Below are 21993 nucleotides of genomic sequence, written 5' to 3'. Positions count from 1 at the left end.
AGCGTAAGAAGGAAGTCAAAAAAATAGGTTTGAAGAAAAAGACATTGAAAATGAAGAAGATGCTCCTTATGATAACATCAAAGACTGTTTTGAACCAGTCCCTAAACGTGGTGGAAGAGATGTAAGTGATTTTATTCACTGATCAAGCTTCCTTCTTTGAATGTGATCTTTGAGAAAACTGAAAAACATTGATATCTGGTTCAGAGAGGGACCTTGCAACTCCTGGCCATGTAACTATTGTGGCTTCCATGCTGGGTATCCCATTGGTTCACATTCAAATCTTTATGCCCATGTTCCAACCAAGACGGTAATGCTGGGAAAACTGACTGCAAAGAACGGGACTGGGCTATTGCAGAAGATTGTGTGCTTCTTCCCAAAATGTTTTAGAGATGCAAAGAGCAAGAGAAAGCAGTCCAGCCCTTGGTGGAATCCTTTGTTCAGAAGTTCAAAAAGTTTTCCAACCCAGTCTTGAATCAAATGGTTGGATTGTGGGCCATCCACACCTTCCAGCCTTGGTTAGAGCATCCACTATTGCTCAGCAAAGGTTCAGTAAATTAGCAGTACATACTGTGTAACTTAAAGTATCTTTAGATACAGATTAGTGGAAATCCTCTATCATATCAGTAAATACCATTCTGTACAGTATTTACCATACAGAAAAGACTATTTCCCGCTATCGTGCATTCAGGTTCCTTCTGCAAAAACTGCAAATTGCAAGTGATTGAGTAGAATTTTTGTTGTTTCTCTTTGATCATTCTAAAAACCATCAATCTAAAAAATATCAACTTGATAGCAATCGACTTGAAAACGGTTGACTTGAGAACAAACGTTGCAAAAATATGATTTAAAAACAGATGATTTCAAAACGGAAACAAACAATTTGAAAGAAAATGAAACACTATCAAGACATGGTAGGTACAAAGGGAAAGAGGATGTTGATAGTTATGTTGAGACTTGGGATGGAAATTATAGTATATGATGATCAAGGGCAGGAGAGGAGAGGTGTAGTGAAAACTTTGATTTTTGAGTTGTGGTGTGATGTTTGGCTCAGCAGTCCAGTAAATTTTCAGATACCAATTTGGTAGAGGTCCAGTAAATTGACTCAACCTCTACCAATTTTCTACTGATTCCATAGGTACTGATGTGTGTTTTTGACACGATTGGGGATTTTGAGCCTTGGTACAGTAAAATTTACCACACTGAGGCAATTTACCAAGACAATAGTGGATGCTCTTACAAATTGAAGACAAGACCCTGCAGGCCTGCTTCCAATATGCAAGTCCTCACGCTAACCTTTTGGCCTTCCTCCTTTCATTTTTTATTTTAATCTCATTTGTTATTTTGATCCAACCCTTCATTTAATCTTTCAAACCTCTATCTTCATATTTTGATTCATTTGTTTCTTTTTTTCACTCACTTTTCCCATCAATGTAGGCTCTTGACAATAAATTCAGCATAATCCTGGACACCTGGACTTCTCCTCATAATCAATATCGATTCATATCAGCATCCGTGATGTATATCAACACAGAGTGGCAGTTTGTCACCTGTCATCTTTGCATGAAAATGATTGCTTGGCACCACAAAGGCAAGTGGTTAGCCAAGCCTTTGATCAATTTCTTTGTAAAACAGAAGTTATATTCCAAGATAGGCATTTTCATCTGTTTATTCCAAAATATATTTTTTAATTAAATGAACTAACACATCAATAATACATGGTTTCTCAGACACATGATTCAGGAAGTAATAATGATACATGTGCTCAAGCCATGCAAGCTTGATTTCAAAAAATAGCTGAGGCTGAATGTGAAGACTTTGAATTTGATGAGAGTACTGATTGAGAGCAATGCGCCAGTCAATGGTGGACTGCAAGCTCTGGGTATTGAAGCTCCACCACCACCACTTGTTAAGTCAACCATTCTTGGTGAATTGCCACTCAATGATCATAGAATAACCATGATCACCAAAGAAGATGAAGATCCTCAACCCACTGAGGCTTAAGAATCTTGAGCTGATGAAGACAATGGTACAGTCTCAGAACCTGAAGAGAACAAAACTACTCTTAGCAACATACCAGGAAAGGAAGTTGGCCATAAATGGTACCAAGCATAGACCATTTGACCCCTTACCCAATATTGAACATCCAACAACTAATCATAATGAAGCTAATGCAGTTTATGAATTGACTCTCAAAGTAAGTTTGATCTCTGATGTCTGATATGTATATATAACTCTTGCTAATCAATGTTTCTCATGACTTGATGATATTGCCCACAGCGTAGGAGGATTGTCCTGCATGTTACAAGTATTTGAAGCTAATTGAAAAAGCATGGATGTGAGTTTTCCTCAACCAATCCTGGGCTATGGCATTTGATGGCACATCAAACTTCAATGCTGGGAAAGGTTGTACAATGCTTGTGAGGCGTGTCTTTTGTCCTTCTATCTCCTTTGGAAATCAAAGTCACTAATACACACATACAAACCAATCATCCTAGGTGATTGACACTATGCTCAAAGACCATCAGAAGGAGCTTGCAAAAGGAAAAAATCACAAGCAATCAAACCCCGCACTGGCACCTAGCAATCCTGATGAAAATTGACCTTGTGGAATTGTTAAAGCCTATATCACACCTGACCAATGGAAGCAGGTCAGTAAGCCAATCAAGGTACTACAAGTGAGTACTCATTTATCATCTTCTCACACAAGGTTATCTGACATCTAACATCCTTCCTCATACAGGATTTCTAATCACTAACCAAGCTGTCTGAGGCAAATGCACCTACATACCGGCTTGCTTGTCATTTGCAAGTATGTTAAGCTTAAGAGGTCTCTTCACCACAAAATTCATTCATGTACTTCACACAGCAACCAACTTTTCCCTAAGTATCATGCCATGCTTGCTGGAGTCAAGTCTTATCTTGAGGAGGCACTCAAATCCAACATTCTAGTTTTAGCAAACATTCCTCCACCCCTGCTGGCAAGCAGATTATTTCCAATTTTCTTTTGGTGAATACTCTTCCAAAATTGAAACCACTAAAGCATTGATCAAAACACTGGTACATGTAAGTATGTACCCTATACCATAGGGTCATACAGACGTATGTATGTCCCAATGTCATTCAACATCATCTTGAGAAGCTTCTCGTGTACATGTAAGGATGTACCCTATACCACAGGGTCACACAGCCATATGTATGACCCAATATCCTTTGACAGCATCTGCCAAGAAGTAACATCATCCTGAGAAGCTGCAAGGATCTTACAGGAGAACCTTCACTAAGTTCAAACTCAATTTGCACAAGGGCACACAACCACCAAAAGCTATTCTAGAACTCGGTCATATTACCATATACTAGCTAGCTCCGGTAAGGATTTGTCAGGAATAACCACAATGATCAGAACAACATCAAAGAAGTGAAAGGTAAGAGAGTAAAAGGAACTAAAAGGATCACATACCTAGCTCCGGTCAGGGTTTGTGAGGAAAAAGGGAACCTGATGTGGAGCCAGATGATTCATCTATACAATTTAGTGTGACCTGTGTAAAGCCATGATGTACTAACCCTTACAGAAGCTCCTTGGGTGGTCTCAAATTGGGCTAAGTCAAACTTTCTCCTTAAAGGGACCAAGACCACCAAGACCAGCCACACATCCCCACCAAATACACCACACCAGTCTTGTAACATCACAACATGTCACAAAATCCTGCCCCTGATCAGTGAAAAAACCACATCACACTTCAATTCAATCTTGTACACTTCACACAACCCTACCACCCTACAAAGACTAACACACATATATCTCAAGATTCAACACTCTTACCCCTCCACTACATGTTTCCGCCACCTTGGTACAGTCCCCACCAGCATTGTCAAAACCTACCTTATCCTGTCAGATTTCGACTGAATGACAAAATGATCCAGGGCCAAACCCTTTTTAAAGGTGAACAATTGATTCAGCTTTTAGTGCTGACAAGGCACAGAGCTGAGGACAAGACAAGAGCACAAAGTTCACAAAACTTTGTAAAGGTGACAATTGATTCAGCTTTTAGTGCTGACAAGGCACAGAGCTGAGGACAAGACAAGAGCACAAAGCTCAAAAACCTGAAAAAGATGACAAATAAAGACATCAGATAAATTCAATCAACCAGAAGCACATACACTACACACCTTTTGAAAGGTGCACAATTGATTCAGCTTTTAGTGCTGACAAGGCACAGAGCTGAGGATGAGACAAGATTACAAAGCTCACAAACCTGACAAAGATGACAAATAAACACTAACACAGTAACAGAAGAAATGAATTGTGATCAAGATAAAATGAAGCTTAGTAAACAATTGTAGACTACTGCAGAGAGAAAGATATACATTACCTTCAGATAAATTCCTTTGACAAGAAGGAGAAAGGAATCCAAAGGTAGACAGTAGCTGGTATAGAAGAAAATCACACAAACTTGAGAACAAGAACCAACAACACACTATCCCACATAAACACTTGAGATCACTTTCCAACTTAATCAAAACACTCTTGACTTTCACATGTCACCGCACAACTAGTCCTTGAAGATACTTCTCATACTATAGCCTTGAGAAGATACTTTGTTGAATAAAATCCACCATGATGATGAGTTTTTGAAAATTGATTTGATTGAAAAGATAACTTGAATCATCAGTCAACTACAAAATGTGACAGATAAATTCTTGACCATCCGTAATTCAATTCAATAATTTCTTTCAACACACCCCCTCAAGATCTTGTCAGTCATATTTTAACACCTAATGTACTTCTAAGTCTGATAAATTGTTGTTGTGCTAAAGCTTTAGTCAATAAATCAGCTACCATTTCAGAATAAGGACAGTGTTCCAAAATCAAATCCCCATTTTTCACAATTTCTTGTTGGAGAATTTCATTCTTGGGGTAAGTTGTCAAAACCATCAAGGATGAAAGAACTGAATGTCTTTAAATTAATCAATTAAAATGAAGTGAACTGTCAGGTTGTGGAGTAGTTACAAGGAGGATGTTAGAAGAAGATGGCCGGATTGGGATTTATTCAATTAAACTGTTAAGAAGATTGTTAGAAGTCTTTGTCCACATTGGGATTCATTAAACATTGGATATGTTTCATGTTGCGCTGAAGAAAATTTTCATGCTGTGTGTTTTTCTTATTAACTCTTCTCTGTCTCCTTTCAAGTCTTTTTCCCCATTGAGGAAATTGATTTGAAAGGTAAGATTAAAATCAATTATCAATTCATTATTCTTCATATCTTGTTAAGCATACTGAAGTCTTCTATAACCAACCTATCCTTTTCTGTTCATTTTGTCTTTCTCTTCCTCTACTCTAGTATTATTCTCTGTATCATCCTTGTTCTCTAGGTCTGTCTACCTTGAGTTTAGAACTTGGCATTTCTTTGTTCAGCTGTTGCCTGTCAGCACAAGGCTGAAGAGTTTTTCTTTAACCTTTATAAAGGTTAGCTTTGTTAGAATGTGCTTGTTGTTCCCATCAAGGAAATCGATTTGAAAGTATTATTCTCTCTGTCATCCTTGTTCTCTAGGTCTGTCTACCTCGAGTTTAGAACTTGGTATTTCTTTGTTCAGCCGTTGCCTGTCAGCACAAGGCTGAAGAGTTTTTCTTTAACCTTTATAAAGGTTAGCTTTGTTAGAATGTGCTTGTTGTTCCCATCAAGGAAATCGATTTGAAAGTATTATTCTCTCTGTCATCCTTGTTCTCTAGGTCTGTGTTCTGTCACAGATTTACAGTGTTGCGCTTGTAAACGTCATTTTCTTTCATTTCTTGTATCCAATGATATTGAATTTCAATATGTTTTGTTCAACCATGAAAAATTGATTTATTGGTTAGATGAATTCCTCCTTGATTATCACTTTGAAGAACTGTTGGATCTGAATTGGGACATCCAAAGTACTCCATCATTTTAGCCATAAAAGCTCTAGACCAGCTTCAGTTATCACCTGCGTCCTTTCAATTCTTTGAATAGAATCCAAAGAAATTCAATGCACAATCTTTGGAGTGTATCCAGAATCCTCTTAGTAAGCCGTGCAGCAGGCGAGCTGAGCTCTGCTCAACTACAAATTCCTCTAAGTTACCTTCCACCATACCCCCCACCCCATGCTGACCCTACCACCTCACCAACTGAGCTTACCACCTTACCACAGCCAGATCACTAGCTCACCAGCTGACAACCTGAGGATTGACCTCACCATCATGCTTCAACCCTCCATCTACCTCACCACCTCACCACATACCAATTACAACTCTACATAACCTACCGTATCTCACCTTGACCGGCCACCTCACCATCACCATCTAGCTCACCAGCAAATTGCACCACCTCACCACATTTTCATACCAATTACAACTCTACATATGTGTACATGCACCTACCGTATCCCACCTTGACCAACCATCTCACTATAAACCTTGCCATCTCACTCACCAGCACATCACTTTCTTTGCCAGTCACAATCCAATAACCATCATTTTCAAACCTGACCATTGGTCAATCTTTTGGGCAGATTATCTCAAGTTGTATTACACAAATCTGGATTTGAGGTATGAGCTTTGCCTCCTATGTTTCACTCAATTCTAACACATCTTTTTGATGATTGATAACTTTGATCAAACTAAATATTTGCTTTTACAGAATAATCAAATGCTTTCTAGCTTCAATCAGTTTGGACACGGAGCCCTTTCTCACCCTTGATGATCTCAAAAACTTCATCCGGATCAAACTCCTTATATGAGTTTTCTCTCACTTCAACGTTATCTCATCTTTAAACCTTGGCCCTTGTCATAAATCAACCATTATATTTACTCATACTGTTCACAAGTCTGAAGTAATCAAATTGAACCAATCTCAAACATAAAACAACCAAACAATGATGAGACGACATAACTTGTATTGCTTCTAGTGAGATCCACAAATTGGACAAAATGCCAGAAGATGAGAAAACAGTAGGACCAAAGTATATATACATCCTCTAATTCTTCTCCTTCCAACTCAAAATATTCAGAAATGTACAGGTTGTTTTCCTCTGGTGAACCAAAGAATCAGGGGATCCCCTGATAACGCTCTGATAACCATGATAAACCTCCTTAAACCAACACCGGAACCGCTGCGAAACGCTACGGATTCTGAGTCCTTTGGGCAGCAATGCGCAGGCTCCGAAATGAACCAATGCACAATCAAATCACTATTTTTTTTAAAAAAAAACTCTGGCAATATTGTAGTGCAGTGAGCGCTACGATATCCACCTGTGTCTACTAGACGCTTTGGATATTATCCGTTAGAAAACATGTATTTCCTATCCGACATTGTCCGGAATGCCCCCTACCGACGCGCCGACGCCCCCGACGCGTCGGATCAAAAACTATAACTAAGTGACTACACAATACATTGGAATTAACTGTTAGTAAATATTACATATCCAACCGTGCATAAACACACTGCATAACTCAAAAAGTTAGTTACACTCTTAGCAAACTGTCAGTCAAATATGTCTTTATTCACCCTAATGTGACTGTAAATCACATATGGGTGACAACACTTTATACATATGTAACATGCAGATCATCACTCATATTATCATATGTCACTTAAATTGACGTATATGTATGTATGATACATTTATATATTTTTGGATTTCAATTCACCCATACGTGAATCATCATCACATACATGTGAATCATCATCCACAGCTGATCTTGATTTATACATCCAATGACATTCACCCATATATGATCACGTACATTCACCCACATGTGAATTAAATTTACCTATATGGGAATCTACCTTTCAAATTTCCATTTTCCATCAACTTGGTCTACACACACATCACATGCATAAGATTTTGGTTTGCATATTTGACCCAACCTATCCAAGGGATATCAAACACATGTGAATCATGTGAATGTCATATATCATAAAAACTGAGATAAATGTCAGTCAAATACCGATTGAGTTAATGCCATTCACACATGGGTGAATGAAATTCACATCAGGGTGAAAGAAATTCACATACGTGTGAATGAAATTCACATACGTGTCTGAATGAAATTCAAATACGTGTGAATCCCAGTCAAGTACTTGTCACCCACATGTGAATTCAATATGCATATATGTGAATGTACTTTCAACTTCCAAATATCCATGATCAAGCTGGTCTATAATAATCAAGCTGGTCATACATACATGAGATTTTCGTCAACATATTTGAGCCCGCATGCAAGGGACATCAAGCACGTATGTGAATGCCATTCACACATATGAAATTCACATACGTGTGAGTGAAATTCACATACGTGTGAATGAAATGCACATACGTGTGAATGAGATTCACATACGTGTGAATTAAATTTACATACGTGTGTGAGAATGGAATTCACACGTATGTGAATCTCAGTCAAGGACATGTCACCCACATGTGAATTGAATCTGCATATATGTGAATGTACTTCAACTTCCAAATATCCATGATCAAGCTGGTCTATAATAATCAAGCTGGTCATAAATACATGAGATTTTGGTCAACATATTTGAGCCCGCATCCAAGGGACATCAAACATGTATGTGGATGCCATTCACCCATATGTGAATTCCATTCACCCTTATGTGAATTTTATTCACATTAGGGTGAATGGAATTCACCCATGTGTGAATGAAATTCACACACGTTTGTGAATGTCATTCACGCGTGGGTAAATGAAATTCACCCAAGTGTGAATGAAATTCATCCTTATGTAAATTTCATTTACCCACGCGTGAATGGCATTCACATAAGGGTGAATGAAATTTACATACAGTTGAACAAAATTCACATAAGGGTGAATGAAATTCACATATGGGTAGATGCAATTCACATATTCACATACAGGTGAATGGAATTCACATATGGGTGAATGACATCATGTCCATCTACCTTTTCGTGAATGATTTCACATACATAAGGGGCACTTTGTGGTGTTTGTTGTCATAAGAACCAATTCTTTCATCGATGAAATCTTATAAAAGATTTCAAGAGCTTCTTTAAATCCATATAGGTGCGTATTTCTACGCACAGGAATCATGTACCATTTTCAAATCTTCAATAATTCATGATCTCATCTAGCTCAATTACAAGAGTATATTAGTATATTCAATATGAAAGAGAATAGAACATATTTAATCATTCATCATCGGAGATTTCTGCTCTGGGACATTGAGGACCTGTGACTGAATTACATTCCTTGCGCCATTTTTTGTAAACCTGAATATTATCCACAAAGATTCCTTCCCATCCCTTTGCTTTAGATGATCTCAATTTCGTCCAGTCAGGATGTATATACGGAATTGGGAGGTTGGGAGACAAGTAGTTGAGTTCTAGTGAAATACAATGAGTTTTTTTGATAACTGCAAGTATGATGGGGTCAAGGTGGGTATCCGGATCTGGAGCTTCCAAAAATGGTGGATTAGTAAGGCATGCGGTGACTGCTCCCGTGTATGATATGACCGGTCGGTTATAAGTATTGGCTATAACACAACATCCGCCTGGCATTGGATACCACAACTCGTACGGCGCTTGCGTCTTGTCAGGGTGTTCAAGAATTGAGAGCATTTTTGTGATCGAGGTTTGAGATTGGCTGAGTTTCGGTAAGTTTTTCTTGTACCAATTGTAGTTTGCGTGGACATGGGCTGCCATCTCCGCTCGCACTTTCCACGCATCCCCCTCATCACGACCTAGTGATACTGCCACGGATCCAAAAGCACATAGACCGTCCCCCTTTACATTGGTGGCCTCCTTGACAAACGGATAGATAACCTTCGGAAGAGTCGCGAGAAAATCCCATTTCTGTTTGGCATTGTCAGTATCCAAAATGACTCCAATTAAACGACACAAGGATTGACTTACTATCAACACTTGATCTACTGGCGAGGCATTTAACAGTTTCTTTTCCTTGGCCTTTTGCATTTTTTTTTGGTGGCTTTTGGCTGTAGCAGTAATGTTTTCCAGTGAATACAGAAGCATTTGTAAGCTGGGTTATGAGTATTCAGTTAAATAAAAGACTTACGTCCTCTGATGGTTTTGGCCGCTTTGCGTTAGGCTGTTTCCATATCAAAAACACGTTAGTATATCATAATAACTGCTGGAGAAAGACAAAGACCTTACTTTGTCATGAGTCTGAGATGTCACATGTGTCGATTTCCGTGTGCCACGAGTTGATTGATTGATCTTGTCAGTACGATTGACTTCAGAGACTTTATGAGCGCGTGTGGTTCTTGGTGACTGAGTCTCACTCTGTGAAGTGAGTGGAGAGTCACCTCGAGCAAAAGGCTGTTGATCGGTTTGATGGGCGATGACTTCACTCGTATCTCTGGTGGTGATGCTTGGTTCAGGTGCTGGATTTGCCTCCACTGGTTGTCCTTTATTGATATTCGAGGATGATCCTTGCACAGGTGATTCATCCGCCTCCGGAGAAGCTTTCGAGGACGATCCTTGCTCAGATTCATCCGCCTCTGGAGCTGCTTTTGAGGATAATCCTTGCATAGATTCATCCGCCTCTGGAGAAGCAGCCTTGGCATTTTGTACTTCTTCTTCCTACAAAAGAAACATGACAATAGTTAGATAAGTTATTAATTACCGATCAAAATAAAATTTATGACCAAAACTAAGCACTGAATGCGTCATCCTAACCTTATCATTTCTTTTACGCTTTATTTGTGAAGTGGCATCGTCAGCTTGGGGTGCTGTGACTGCCCCTTTTGCTCGTCTTCCTTGTTCCTGTGATGAGATGACCAAAAATTATGGTAACTATCAGCTTTTCATTCACAAACGTTACAAAGTTATTGATTGATTAACCCACCTTTATATTTGCTTTAGATCCCGATCCCTTGGCAACTAATTCAACTACTTCACAATCCCGCACAAATCGTTCCAGAAGGGTTTTTCTAGTATCAGGGTCAGGCCTTCCCATGGCGGTAATCAGATCCTCGTATTCATCTGGAGGGTTAGACTCAGTAAGATCGATATGTATAGTATCACTTCTTTGCTTTCTTTTCTTGGTGGGTTTGATCAAAGATGGATCGGGAAGTTTAGGTGGGTTGAGATTTGGAATTGGTCCGTGATTATGTTTGGCATGCTCGATAACAATAGTCCACATAGTTGTGGTTGATTGATATTCCACATGAACAGAGAATCAACAAGTCGGAATGATGAGTAATGGGTTTTCAGCGTGGGCAAGTTCTTGCTTTTGATTCGGGCCTAAAGTACACTTCCACTTAATGCGCCGTGGTTTGGTATCAAGGGTTGATATCGCGTAGTGATGGGTAAACACAAAGTTCTTCAGGAAAATCTCGGCGTTGGCGCGAGTTGCATAAGTCCCTCCCCCAGGTGGGCAAGGAAGTTCGTCGGTATCAATCCCGCCGGGCGATGTGGTAGCAGCGTTGGTGGTGGATTCAGTTTGCTTGTTTGATTTGGTAGGTTGATCATCTTGAGGTGGTTCAGTTTCAGCCATCTTGCATGGATTGATCGAATGTTTGAAGTGAGTGACTATTTGGTTGATGAGCAAAAGCTCAAAGCAGGTCTTCTCGAAATTCGATTCACCCCACCTTTCACCGGGACCTTTCACGCAAAACCACATCAATCACGCTAGGTGACTGTAACTTACAAGTTGTGTAGCTCTAACTTGTAAGTTCCTAATTCACACACCTGTGATACCTTTGTGCGATTGATTCACATATACAAGAAACACAGGGTGAATGAAGGGACTAATCACCCATAGGTGACCTGTGTTCACCCCTATGTGAATTCCTGTCACATGAGGGTGACTTGGTTTCACTCATGGGTGACTAACAGTCACCCTTATGTGACAGGAGTTCACATAGGGGTGAACACAGATCAGTCAGTCTAGTCACATGAATAGATGTCACCCATATGTGAATGGAAATCACCGTGACTCACCCATAGGGTGAATGTAAATCAAATGTAGGTGATTTACATTCACCCTTATCTCACGGTGATTTCCACTCACATACAGGTGATTGTAAATCACATGTGGGTGACTGACAGTCACCAAACCACATGTGGGTGTCCCTCACATGTGACTGAGAGGAATATAAATGAACCACAGGTAAATGGAAATAACTGTGACTGTCAGATTTACACGTATAACATTCACATATGGGTGAATGTAAAGCACATGTAGCTGACTCACGGTGATTTCCATTTACATATGGTGGATTGGTATTCACATGTGGGTGATTTTCATTGACATATGAGTTAATATAGATTCACATATGGGTGAATGTAAATCACATGTAGGTGATTCATGGTGATTTCCAATCACATACGGGAGATTGGAATTCACATATGGGTGAATATAAATTCACATATGGGTGAATATAAATTCACATATGGGTGAATGTAAATCACCCATAGGTGATTCATGGTGATTTCCATTCACCCATTTGTGAATTTATATTCACCCATTTGTGAATTTATATTCACATATGGGTGAATATAAATTCACATATGCGTGAATATGAATTCACATACGCATGAATATCAATTCACATATGCGTGAATGGAAATCACATGTAGGTGATTCATGGTGATTACTATTCACATACGGGAGATTGGAATTCACATGTGGGTGATTTTCATTCACATATGGGTGAATTTAAATCACATGTAGGTGATTCATGGTGATTTTCATTCGTGAATTTAAATCACATGTGACTGAGAGTGAAATAACCGTGACTGTCAGACTTACATGTATTACATTCACCTATGGGTGAATGTAAATCACATGTAGGTGATTCATGGTGATTTCCATTCACATAAGGGGGATTGGAATTCACATGTGGGTGAATGTGAATCACCCACATGTGAATGGAAATCACATACGGGTGACTCCCACCCAAATACACAACTCATTAATCTGATGAATTCTGAGTTTCAACATTTCAAAATAGACTTTCATTGGCTGTAGGATGATACTCTGTTTTTAAACATCTGAGTTTCAATATAAAAAAAAGTAAAATTTTGGAAGTTCTTTCAAAAACATGATATCAAACCCAAACCATTATGATATCTTATTCTTTTGGTTTTTCCTAGCCAGTCTCAATAACTTCTTCTTTTCACGTTCTTCCCTTTTCTTAGCTAGCTCCTCCTGTCTTAATTCTTCTTTTTCAAAAGCCTTATTGTACTTAGTATCAAATTCTTCCTCGTAAGTTTTCACTCTTTCTTTACAATAATTGTTCCATTCTAAATCACTCATACCTTTCTTTTTTTCACCTAGGAGTTTGATTTGCTGGACCAAAGTTTCGGATATTTGACATGTTGAGCCATATAAAGTGACTGCACTCGACTTGTGTGGCACAACTTTGCCTTCAGCATCATACGCTATTGAGGAGGTAGTATAATGTGGTATCTGAAAGAAAAAAAATTAGATCTTTCAATTCTTCCAACGATCATAAGAAATACTCTCACCGTTGTATCCCATAACAGATCATACATACCATTACAAGCACCCACGACCACTTCTATACCAAAATCATCTACACAAAATCTTGACCCCACGACTTCTCCCAACTTTTTTCTCTTTCCCCTGACTTCCACCCCCTCCTCCATATCATATGGCTGGCCACTTGCTCGAAAAATCAGTCCCCACATCCCAAAGGCGTATCTGGTATGATCTTTATCAGTATGAGAATGATTACAAAAGCCATCACAAGTGACAACAAGGTTGGAGCCAAATACTAATCCATTTTGGGTGTCTTCCCATGCCAAGGAATTGAAACCTGGTATGTTTGCTTGAAGACCAAGTGCAACATTGGTTTTGAAGACCAAAAGTGATAAAGATGAAAATTGTTCTGCCCAAAAATCCCTAATCTGATGGAATTCAGCCATCTGTTCCTTGTCACTAAGAATCCGTCCAATATTTGCAAATGTAAATGCACTTATACAATATGGGCCTAAATAATGTATAAAAAATTTAATAAGTCAGCTTCCTGACATGATCAAGAAGTTAAGATGAAAACTGGTACCTGCGCTTTTACCTTTCTCACAACCCCCTCTCCAAGCACAACATCCCATCCATCCACATATAATGTTTTCATCCTCATGTTTTGAAGAGAACAGTGTATCTTACATTGATTTCTAGCTTGTGCATGTTGAAATGTAGTAGATACGGAATGATTATACTTCTCTCTAAGAGACACAGTGCCCGTGGAGAAGGCCCGCAACGTCGGGGGCCCTTTGATCCCTTGCAAAAGAGCCGCAAAAACGCTTGCATTTGTCTCGCAATTGCCAGACAAAGGGACAGAAATTGATGAATTCCAGTAAGACTGAACCTTGTTAGTCTGAGTCCAGGCTCAGGCAGTTGAGAGCCAAGCGGAGCTGAACACTCAGATCAAACTTTATCATCAACCACAACTTCACTCAACTCTTAACATCGGTATATAGTCTCTCTAATCCTTCTCTTGCTTTCAAATTTAGAAAACAACTTTATTCATTCTCTGAGCATCCGTTTGGTGGCGATCAAGCCAAGAGCAAATTTTTGTCGGGCACCAGTTGAGTTACTTACGATTGTCATTCTATCCATCAAACCTTAAAACTTCGACTACCAGTGCTCAGACTCCTACCAAGGCGTCAGTTGGCCTTTTGGCCCCTTCTCTTTTGCATGGGAAGATGATATCTTGTCAGTTGCTGGACAGCCACATTGAATGAGCAGACAGTGGATTTTAAGCACTTGGGCGATGATATTGCCGTCTAGGATCAGGTACTAATCCAAACCGGGAACAGTTCATACTATTTGACATATTAATCTTCAAGACCTATTTTTCACTGACTCTTCAACTTTTCAAACACGCGACTTTTTCAGTAGATGTCAAACTTGTATTCTGAATTACAAAGGATTGAGCCCGTTCAAACTTCAATCAATTATGTCAAAACTCAACAAGCTGAACTGACTCTGCCTTGGACAAATACGAACTTCAACTTTTGACTCATTTGCCCCCAACTCAAGATCTTGCTGCTCTTCCTGGTGCACAAGCCCATGAATTCCTGGACGCAGCAAATCCGCTAATCTTGGTTGCAAATACCCAATCAGGCAGGTCCACTAAATACCTTTTGGATGGCGAGTAAGCTCAGCTTACCCGAGTTTGTTTGAAGCCTCGACGTTGGCGCACAACCCTGTCTTCGGCAATGGACGCCTATCCATATATCCTACGGAAAGCCCAAAGGACTTACCATAAGGTGCATTGGTATCTCACCGCATTGGATCAACTTGCTATGAATTGCCCAAGATGTTTTGGGCCTCTTCAAGCAAAACCAGAGGCAGGTGAGAGTGATTATCATGTCTGCACAGATGGAAGCTTTCAACATCGTCGTCACCTTGCTGCGAGCCGGGAGTATGAGGAAATGGAAATGGAGAATCCTCCTATCTTCCTTGACGATAAGAAGGTTGCAGAGTGGAGGACACGAACTGGTGGCAAAGATCCTCGTGGAGTTGGGGTATGTACACTATCATCATCATCTGCAATCAAGAAATGCACAGCTGATACATATGTGAATGGAATTCACATATGTGTGATTGAAATTCACGTATGAGTGAAATTCACGTATGAGTGAATTTCATTCACCTACAGGTGAATTTCATTCACGTATGGGTGAATAGAATCCACCTATATGTGAATGAAATTCACTCATACGTGGATTTTAATCACTTTCATGTGAATTTCATTCACACATATGTGCTATATATTCACACATATGTGAAAGACATTTGCATGTGGATCACACTGGGGTGAATGAGTTTTTGGCTTTATCTGATCTGATATATATGTTTTCTTTTTTCCCTCAGGATCCGTGTTCAGCATCTCACACAGCAGCTTCAGACATACGAGGAAAATCTACATGGAAAGGGTGTGATGAAACAGGCCTTATTGGATTGGCTTGTAGGCATGATCACATCCTGAAATTTGTGAATGTGGTTCAGAGTGGCGAGCGGTGAGGGATGTTTTACAATTCTAATAATTCTTGCAATACTTAGTCAGTACTTTGTATTGGCATTGCTTGATCAGCTGTTGATAGATACAGCGGAGCCAGACAAACCTGGTAAAAGTTTTACGGTTTTCTATGATATTGGTTGTACATTTGAGAAGAGTGTTCAGAACGTAATTTTATTTCTGCGCTCTCAGAGGCTCATATAATATAATGGTTCTTACATTGCTTCTTGATTTGATTTGACAGCGTAAATATTTCGAGGCAGAATACAATTGTGGAGATCTCCGTTTTGCAACTAGTGCTTTCCATGCATATGCCCACGAGTGGTCTTGTCAGCTCAAATATAATCCAAGACTGAACAAGGGAAACAGATTGTCAGATGGCAAAGGTTGTGAGCCGATATGGGGGGAGAATTCTCCTCTGATAGCACCGAATAGATGTGCCACAAAGCAACATTGAGTTGATGCCATAGATTTGAAGTCTAGTCATGGAAATGACACACAATGCAAAAACGCAGGTGTGTTTTTTGTACATGATATGAAAATACCCTGCTGACAACTGGCTTAAGCTTTCGCAACTCAGGCAAAACTAAAGACGGCAGAAGATAGGTTTCATAAGGCATCTCAGACCCTCCTCAGCCTAGAATCTCAAGATGCCAGTTTTACGTATGGCTATTTTTCTGATCAGTGGAAGCGGCAGAGAGAGGTACAGCTGGCTGCCATAGAAGAACGTGGAATACAAGAGAAGCTAGAGGAATGTTTGGTGAAGCTTCTTGACCTGGAAGGGCAGGTGAAAGATGCTCAGTAAATTACGTCAATTTTTAGTTGGATAGATGTTTTGTTGATTTGTTTTTGTTTGTTTTTGGGCAGAAATGAGCTTTCACGTCTGCGAAGGAAGCGCAGAAGAAATCGGACAGAAGCTGAGATGGACCATTTTTTAACATTGCCATCATCAATTGTTGCACTTGAGAAGGCGGTTGCTGATATTACTTTGGAGTTGGGAACCCCTGAATTCAATCAACTTCGGGCGGCTACTGGTGAGTCCGGTGCTAGAGTTATTAACCCATTTGTCTGCAATTTGATTTTAAATGTGAATTTAATTTATAAAGGGGCGAAAGCGGAGGCACTGATACGTGTGCGGCTGGCCAAGATGAAGCTATATGAGGCTAAGGTGGGCATAGTAGAAGCGCAAAAAAAAGTGGGATAAGGGTGGTCAAGGCAAGTGTTTTTAGTTTACCAGTGGGAAAAACGTGGAGCACAACACAACCTGATGATGAATGAATTTTGCTTTTGTTGTTTTTGATTTGGATGATTGTAGGAACTAAAGCGCAGCAAGGACTTAAGACTTTAATGACAAAGAAGCAATTGATGTTTCGACGGAAATGGACATCTTATGAATCTCAAGTGGCAGATTACAATTCCATCTGTCCAGTAACAAGGATGGCTTGTCCATCTCTTGATGAAGCCAAAAAGCGACCATTTGAGGATGTCTTCTGGAATGTGGGCGCACTTTCTCATCCTACAGAGAAGTGGGCTGTAGATCCGCCAACAATTGAAGGTATTCAGGCTTTTTTACAGCATAGAAGTTGCAGTGAAGAACTACGAAGAATTGGCCGGGAAACACAGCAGATGGTGTATGAAGCTTTGAAGACTGAGGAGAAGCTTGATGGCTTACTTGCGTTGTGTAGTAGTGGTCAGTAGGAGTTTGTTTGATTGATTTGTCTTTTGATTGTCCTGAAGTTTTTATTCTTTCTCCCAGATTATGATCCAGAAGAAGGTGGCAGGCACCTCATTGAATTGGTTCAGCCTGGCCAGCGTATATCAAAAGATGTTTGGGAAGTGAATGTGGGAGTGTTGAGATCTTTGCATGATGATCTGCGTCAGAAGCATTGCGGAACCTGAATGATATGGGATGCAAATCTTGTGGGATTGCTTCGTAGAACCCATCAACACACAACATCAACAGCACAAGAAATTAACTCATTGATTAAGCGCTGGGAAGGATTGGTAAATAGGGGTAAAACAACCTGGGAGTGTATTGTGAAAGCTCAGAATATAGAATCAACAGCTCTGGATGAGCTGGAAATGTTTGAGCAAGTTATGTTTAATGGGGAGGATTACATAGGGCAGGTGGGTGACTTAGCAGATGAAGTGAATGAACTGTTCATTCATGATGAAGAGGATGATGCTGACATGGAGGAAGACTTTGATGAAAGTGGTTTAAATTAAAAATGAATTTGTTGGTTGTTTGTGGGTTTGGTAAAAGTAGAAATATTACAGATTAATTTTTATTACACCTAGTATTTGGTATGAGTGTTGAGTATTGAGTACCACGAGTGACAATTTGACTTCCACATATTTGATTCTATGTCACATCAGGGTGAATTCATTCACCCCAATGTGAAAGTGTATCACACAAGGGTATATAGAATTACCTCAGGGTGAATGGATTCAACATCATAGTTCACCCTATGGTTAATGAATTCACCTCATTTCACCCTGAGGTGAATCAATTCACCTCTTGTATAGAATCACCTCGGGGTGAATGAATTTGACATTATGATTCACCCTGAGGTGAATGATTTCACCTCATGTAACTTGATCACTCCACGAATTGGTAAAACACATGTAGTCATTGAGTTGAATGGATTCACCCGAGTGTGATTGTTAATCACCCTTCTGATATTGGTAACCACCATCATGGGATTCAAGGTCAGACTAGCTGTTGATCATACTGATAAGTGCCCCGGTGAAAGTATTTCCACATATGAAATTTGATATCACATCGGGGTGAATGGGTTCACCTTATGAAATTTGATATCACATCGGGGTGAATGGGTTCACCATATGAAATTTGATATCACATCGGGGTGAATGGGTTCACCATACAAAATTTGATATCACATCGGGGTGAATGGGTTCACCCAAGTGTGAATAGTGATTACACTTTTCATATTGGTAAATCACATATATAATCACACTTGTGTGATCTATAATTGTGACTGTGGGATTTGTTAAAAATATTTCCTGCGCATGTGAATGGAAATCACACTCGGGTGAATTGAAATCACACTTGAGTGATTTGCATCACGTTTGGGCGAATTGAATTTCCACTGCCGTGATTATACCAAATGTTTTTCATACAAAATGGTATACACATGGTAGTAGATCAACACGTGTGTCCAGCTTGTTCTTCATCTACATTGGAGCTGACTCTTTGATCCGACGCGTCGGGGGTGTCGGCGCGTTGGTAGGGGGCATTCCGGACAATGTCGGATAGGAAATACACATTTTTCAACGGATAATATCCAAAGCGTCTAGTGGTAACAATTAATTGTTAGTGACCATACTTTTATCGAGATGTAGCATGTGAATACTGAGTGTTAGGTACCTTGTACTCTACACTGTGAGGTGTAGAGTCCAACCCCCCTATGCTACAGGCTTGTAACAGATCTGGTGTGATTTACTTGGCTTTACCCTTTCAGCTTCACTCCCATATAGGTAGTCAGGAACCTGATCTGCCTTTATTTTTGAGCCAAAGTGGGACATCAGGGGTAATTATTGAAATTTCATCCAGACTGGGCATTTTGGCCCTGTTTGTGTCAACCAGGGCCAAAACAGGGCCAGGAAATGCGCGTGTGAGAGTTATATTTGAAGTTCAACCCTTATAAATTAAATGAATCACACTACACTTTATTAACAAAATCAATACACTACACAACACCACACTACACTTCATTAACAAAATGAAAACACAACACTACACTATTATCAAAATAGTAACACTACACTAATAAAACAAATCAAACACACTACACTACACTACACCATTAAAATGAAAACACTACACGACACTCAAAAATGAAATTCATTACACTACACTAATAAAACAAATCAAACACCCTACAAACTTGAAATTCACTACACTACACTATTAAAATGAAAACACTACACAGCACTCAAAAATGAAATTCATTACACTACACTAATAAAACAAATCAAACACACTACACACTTGAAATTCACTACACAACATCATTAAAATAAAAACACTACACAACACTCAAAAATGAAATTCATTACACTACACTAATAAAACACATCAAATACACTACAAACTTGAAATTCACCACACAACATCATTAAAATAAAAACACTACACAACACTCAAAAGTGAAATTCATTACACTACACTACTCAAATAAGTCAATTTGACATTTACCACACCACACTATGAAAATAACTACACCTCACTACACTTTTGACCAAAAAAAAAAGTGATCAATTTTCCGAAAATTGCAGGATAGTTGCTCCTCATATGCCTGACTCCATATATGTTCACGGTTTATCTGTAGCATCACTGGTACTTGAGTTATTGAGTGCGCAAAAAGCAAATCCCAAGTAAATTTTTTTGTTTTGCTCATGGCTTCAAATCTTGTTTATGAACTTTGAATTTTCAATGTTTTTCTAAACTCTCCACATCATTGTGCATGTTTTCATACCCTACAAGTCTCACCTGTGGCACCTGCTCCGAGAGACTTACAAGTCGAACATACAGTGCACTGTACGTTCGACTGAGAAGCCAGTCCTTTGCATGCAGAGCACCCAGAAGCTCTGGAGCACACCTTTTTTACACCTTAACTCACTCATTCCATCACTTGATCAACTTTTTGAGCTGAAAACAGTCAGTGCACACCTTTTCCCCACTCATGATGAGCTTTTGGAAATCTCACCTCACCCAAAAAAAATTGGAGTCTTCAGAGCGCTCTGATGGCCACCAGAGCGCTCTGGGTAGACCCGTCGGAGCGCTCTGATGGACACCAGAGCGCTCTCAAACTTTTTCCATAGGTCAAATAAGTATGTAAGTATGTATTTCTTCACTTTGAACACAACTCCCCAGCTATCTCAGACTCATCAGCTTCAAGCAACTCACCTGCACCGACTCACTCACCAACCTGACAATCACAGCCTATTGCTTGAAGACAATCAAGTACCCAACAGTTCAGAACGGTTCATGATCCACAGGCAAGTCTCCTATCACCCAGTATGGTTTGACCGACAAATCAAGTCATTGACAACATGATGATATTTCATTTCACAAAGAACGTATAGGTAGTGGTTAATCGGCTTCATTCATACAATCATCATCACCATGACCTTCCATGTCATCTGCTTGGTCTACTTCCTCAAGTTCCATACCATCAACATCAAGATCATTCAATTGGTCAATAGCATCATTTCCACCCTCTTTGTGTACATTCAGTTCAAGAAGGGCAAAGTGAAATTCATCCATCTCAGCCTCGTCCAGAGGATTTGAATTCACAATATCCAAATCAGTAGCGGCCTTCCACCTCAGCCTGCTTTCTCCCATCAAACACACCCACCGAGATTTGATCAATTCTTCTTCTTCTTGTGATAGCTCACTGTACACCCTTGTTGTATTGATCACTTCATGCATCTTGACATTCCATACCATACATAATCAAGCTTGATCTTGGCTGTATCGTGTGTAGATAGCCCTGAGGACCTTCTTGCTGATTTCCAATCGTTCCATTGCTGTTGCAGCCCTGGGGCGAACAACACCGGCTAGCCATTGATTCGCCACACTTTCTGTATCGTTGTCTTTGGAGAAATCAACGTCAGAAGGTTCAAAATTGAACTACTTTTATAAATGACCCTAAAACTAACCATCATGTTCTAGGGCTGTCAATAGAACCGACATTTTGTCCTGTACCTCCAAAGCCCATTTAGCTGCCTGTCTGCATTCACGACCCACCCTACGTAGCTCATCCTGCGAATGACTCAGCTCCAGGTAGGCTTGGATCCCATCTTGAGTGTCTGGATCCGCCGCCCAGGCCTCCCCTGGATGAGTGAGTTGCCCGATGTCCCAAAAGGGGTTGGTCAGGGGTAACCTCTGGATATCCTCAATCGATGGGCACTCTATCGGCTGCGGTGAAGGGAAATCCGTGTTAAATTTATTCACATTACGAACAAAAA

General features: G+C 39.8%; 1 protein-coding gene across 1 annotated transcript; it reads right to left on the bottom strand.

The window, feature by feature from the left end:
* Nucleotides 1-10105: 10105 nt before the first annotated feature.
* Nucleotides 10106-10964, bottom strand: MELLADRAFT_110144 (uncharacterized protein; the record flags this gene model as incomplete). Its single annotated transcript, XM_007414230.1, has 3 exons — nucleotides 10106-10588; nucleotides 10685-10771; nucleotides 10854-10964. The coding sequence occupies 3 exons, from the start codon at nucleotides 10962-10964 to the stop codon at nucleotides 10106-10108; spliced, it is 681 nt and encodes a 226-aa protein (XP_007414292.1).
* Between the last annotated feature and the right edge of the window lie 11029 nt (nucleotides 10965-21993).

Source organism: Melampsora larici-populina (genome assembly GCF_000204055.1).
Source record: "Melampsora larici-populina 98AG31 unplaced genomic scaffold MELLAscaffold_42, whole genome shotgun sequence".
In the NCBI taxonomy this organism is placed as follows: domain Eukaryota; kingdom Fungi; phylum Basidiomycota; class Pucciniomycetes; order Pucciniales; family Melampsoraceae; genus Melampsora; species Melampsora laricis-populina.
This window is presented reverse-complemented; position numbering and strand designations above follow the sequence as displayed.